The sequence below is a fragment of the Nicotiana attenuata genome, chromosome 7 (genome assembly GCF_001879085.1).
Source record: "Nicotiana attenuata strain UT chromosome 7, NIATTr2, whole genome shotgun sequence".
Lineage (NCBI taxonomy): Eukaryota > Viridiplantae > Streptophyta > Magnoliopsida > Solanales > Solanaceae > Nicotiana > Nicotiana attenuata.
The window spans coordinates 1,573,316-1,577,366 of record NC_031995.1 but is presented as its reverse complement, the minus strand read 5'-3'; the positions used below and the strand labels follow the sequence as shown (position 1 = coordinate 1,577,366).

Genomic DNA, 4,051 nt, shown 5'->3' with positions numbered 1-4,051 from the left:
CCCCCCCTCACCCCAGGAAAATAATATACCTAACAAAAGCATTGAGGAATCTTCTTAAGCACTAAGGGGTCGTTTGGTATGAGGTATAAGTAGATATAGTATTAATATAAAAATTTAATACCACCTTAATACTCTGTTTGGTTAGCAAACATGGTATAAGTTATCCCGGGATTAAAATTAGTAGCGGGATAACTTATACCTTGTAGGGAGTGGGGTAATTAGTGCCGGAATAACTTATACCTTCTTCTTAGAAATTATGCAATTGTCATTTTTAATACAACATACCAAACAGTGGATAAAAAACAATCCAGCATAAGTTATCCCAGTATAAGCCGTATTGTAACCAAACGACCCCTAAGTATGCTAACGAGAATATCAGGAAACCATCAAGTAAGCAGGAAGGTTGCAACAAAATGTTTAAACTCCTGAACAGCTAATCTTTAGTTGCACATCAATTGTTAAGCATGCAATATCAGCACCTACTAGTGATGCCAACTGTCTCAGAAGAGGTAATAATAAAAATTATAATGAAATTATTTCACGTTTTTCAATAACTTACTTTTGTTGAGGATTGACCAAGTCAAGAATTGGCTCTGATGTGCCTCCTGTATAGTGATAACAAGAGAAAAAATAAGCAGAGAAGACAATCCTTTCTTCTTTACATCAAATGGAAGCAGCAAAAATCCAACTCATTGCTCAATTCTTAAACAAACTAATATCAAGTTACATCAACAAGTAAACTCAGGACCAGACTGCTTATGGGCATTCAAATGTAGGGTAAAAGTAGCCTAATGCATTCACCTCAAGGAATTCATATGACTTGCAGAAAATTTTCTGCCACATACAGAAAAAGGGTGTTAATTCAATAGGTTTTGGTCTATGGCTAAGCTAGTATCTCAGAGGCACACAACATACATAGTGCGGGAACCAAAAGACCATGCTTCAAGTGTGAGGGTTAGAAAGGCACGGAACAAATTTACATTCCCCAAAAAAAAAGAGGCAAACATTTGAAGACTAGTATCTGCCAGTTTTTCAGGTGGTGGGGAAGTGTCTTTCTTACTGGTATGTCTACTCCTTTTTTCATCTCTTTTTCCTATTTTTTCTCTAAAACTAATTTTTATCGGTAAAATTAATACTCAAGACATTTTCCCCAGACACCTCTGCCTTAAAACCTTTTTTTAGACATTAAAAAAATCACATAAAGCCACAACCAAGATTCCTGCATGGGCACAAATATATGCTTGCATATTGTTTTGTATTCATGTCAGACACCGGTAGTCATACAAAAACAATTGGAACGAACTCTAGCCCAATCAGATGGTGTCGCAAGTCATGTCCTTGATACTGAACACTAAGTGTCCTTCAATCAGACAGCAAAAAGTCTATCAGATGTGTCAATTATTCCCACTTCAATAACTTTTAGGGCTCGTTTGGTACGAGGGATAAGGGATAATTAATCCCGGAATTAAAATTGAGATGAGTTTGTCCCACATTTGCTTGGGATAAAATCGTGGTATAACTAATCCCGGGATTAGTTATCCCTGGATTGTAGTGTTTTTTCTATCCTATGGGAGGGTGGGATAATCCCGGAAAAACTAATCCCGCGATAATTAATCATGGGATAACTTGTTTCCCAACCAAACGACCCCTTAAGACATAATTTCAGAAGATATAATGGCATACTTCAGGTAGTAACAAGTATTACAAAATTAACCTTGCATACTAGAGATCGACACAAATTCAACCAAACACGAAAGCAAAGAAGAAAAAGAGTTGTCTCCTGCCCTATGCAAAACATATGTTAAACTTCATTTATGTTATATTCAATGGAACTCTTCTAAATTATGTAGTTATGGTTGTCTTGAAACCTCAAGTTCATTTTTTTTTGTTTTTGTAATTCCTTATGAAAATAGTGGAACACTATATTAGGTTATAGTCATTACAGCTGTCATGCCCCCATATTTTCAAAAGAATTTCCTTTTGTATCTGAATCGGTAATGTGCCCAATGTCTGTCCATGACCATGATATGCAGGGGGGCTACATACAACTCCTAGATGAAACACATGCTTAACTACAGAGCAAATTTGTGTCTTTGGCATCTGAATCAATATTGTGCTTGCCCCAATGTCCATTTCATGACCATGATATGCAGGGGCCCACATACACTCCTAGATGAAATACATGCTAAACTATAGGCTAAAAAGCTGGAATGCTTCGAACTCAGAATTAACAGCCTGAAGTTTGACGGCATGAAAGATGTAAGAAACTCCTACAAGGGGCACATAGAAAATTGTAATTAAGACACAACAGATTATTAAGACACAACAGATATAAGCTGAATGACTTTCAGCATTGCCCATATTCAAATTTAAGAATCGATGCTCTTGCATATCCAAATAAAAGGAGTCGTATATTACAAATGGAAGCAATGCCAAGCAGAGGTTTTCAAATGTTTAAAGTAGGATGTTAGAGGATCCGTCAGTCAACTATAATACCTACGAGGATCCGTCAGTCAACTATAATACCTACGACTAGTCAACACAAGCCCAAACTAACCGAGGATCTAACTGCACACTAAAAAAGTTGTACCTTGCACCGGCTCCTTAGACCCCAACAATTCTTTCCATTTCCATCCACGAATCCGACCATCATCACCACAACTGCATGAAATCACCTACATTAAAAAAAGAATCGGCATCTATGGTAGAACCAAAGTCACACTGATTGAAGAAATTTATACAAGATATTTGGTTCTTTTTTTTTTTTGTGATAAGTACACAAGATAAGTGCCTCCCTTGTTTACTTTCACTCTAAACAAAAACTTGAACTATCTTACATTTGTGCTAACTCACCTACAATTTTAAGGAATACATAAGAACCAAAATTTTTATAAGAACAAGTACCTCAATAATAGTGAATCCTCATCGTTGCCATAAAATTTAACATCATAAGCAGGCCCATCATGTCCTTGTACCAGCCAACTAGATTCAGCCACTGGCACCAACGAACTAAACCAAATTCACCAAATAATTATCAATTCAAACCAAAACTTACCTTCACACTTCGAAAACATTGAGAAAACAGGAACTTACTTGCCCGCGGAGCTCAAATCCTACCAAGATGAAGAAGCGAAAAAAAAAAAACTTAATACTTTAGTCAATAAATTTTGCTTCTTCCAGTTAGAGTGAGATATTGAGCTTACGAGGCAAGAGGAGATGGAGTAAGAGGCGATAGTGCCGTCGCTAATACCGGCGACGATGAGGTCCGGATAAGAATTATGGTTTGGATTCGGGTTCGGGGCGAATGCAGTACGGAAAACAGTTCGGCATTGGGATTCTCTCTCCAGTAAAATGGAGTCTCTGTATACGTCTTCGTCCCAGTTCCTGCAGTCCATCGCTGTTACCATCCTTACCAGAATATTTCGGTGTTTAGTGAATCAGGGTTTAGCTGAAACTCTTGACGAAGAACCGGGATTTTGGATAATTCGCGATTAGCGACATCGTTTCTGTAAGTCCGAACGGGGTTGGGGCCCAAGTCTAAAGGTGTCTAACGGGCCGGGTTGACCTGGAACCGGACTGGCCCAGATCGGTTGAAACCGGAAACGGACCGGCACGGTTCATAAAGGGGCCGGGTGGGCTGGGTAGGAGGGGTAGAGGGGGTTGGACCGTTTATTATTTTTTACCGGTTAACCGGACCAGTTAAATNATATTGCAGTATAAGCAGCATTCCACTGAGTCCTTGCAAGAAACTTGGAAAAGATTTAAAGGGATGCTAGTAAAGTGTCCTCATCATGGCATTCCAGACCAGATGCTCGGCCAGAGATTCTACATGGGTCTAGCTGACAACTTGAAAGCGAATGTGGATGCTTCAGCTGGAGGTGCTTTCTTAAGCAAAACATTCACCGAGTGCAAAATTCTTCTCGATAAGATGTCACAAAATGCGGGGAGGATGACTAAAGGTACAACACTGGCACCCATAGTGCATTCAGTTCCGCTTGATCCCAATAATTCGCAGGAAGAGAACATGGCCACACTCCTGACCCAGATGAGC

General features: G+C 39.0%; 1 protein-coding gene across 1 annotated transcript in view; it reads right to left on the bottom strand.

Annotated features, from left to right (window-relative positions):
* Nucleotides 1–3,533, bottom strand: part of LOC109228501 (THO complex subunit 6) — an 8,747-nt gene extending 5,214 nt beyond the window's left edge. Inside the window, exons 1-5 of the mRNA XM_019393611.1 lie at nucleotides 3,204–3,533; nucleotides 3,094–3,113; nucleotides 2,905–3,009; nucleotides 2,591–2,661; nucleotides 560–605 (exon numbers count right to left, since the gene is read on the bottom strand). Of these exons, the coding sequence (XP_019249156.1) occupies nucleotides 560–605; nucleotides 2,591–2,661; nucleotides 2,905–3,009; nucleotides 3,094–3,113; nucleotides 3,204–3,407 (446 nt within the window). The 5' untranslated portion in view covers nucleotides 3,408–3,533. The remainder of the gene's footprint in view (nucleotides 1–559; nucleotides 606–2,590; nucleotides 2,662–2,904; nucleotides 3,010–3,093; nucleotides 3,114–3,203) is intronic.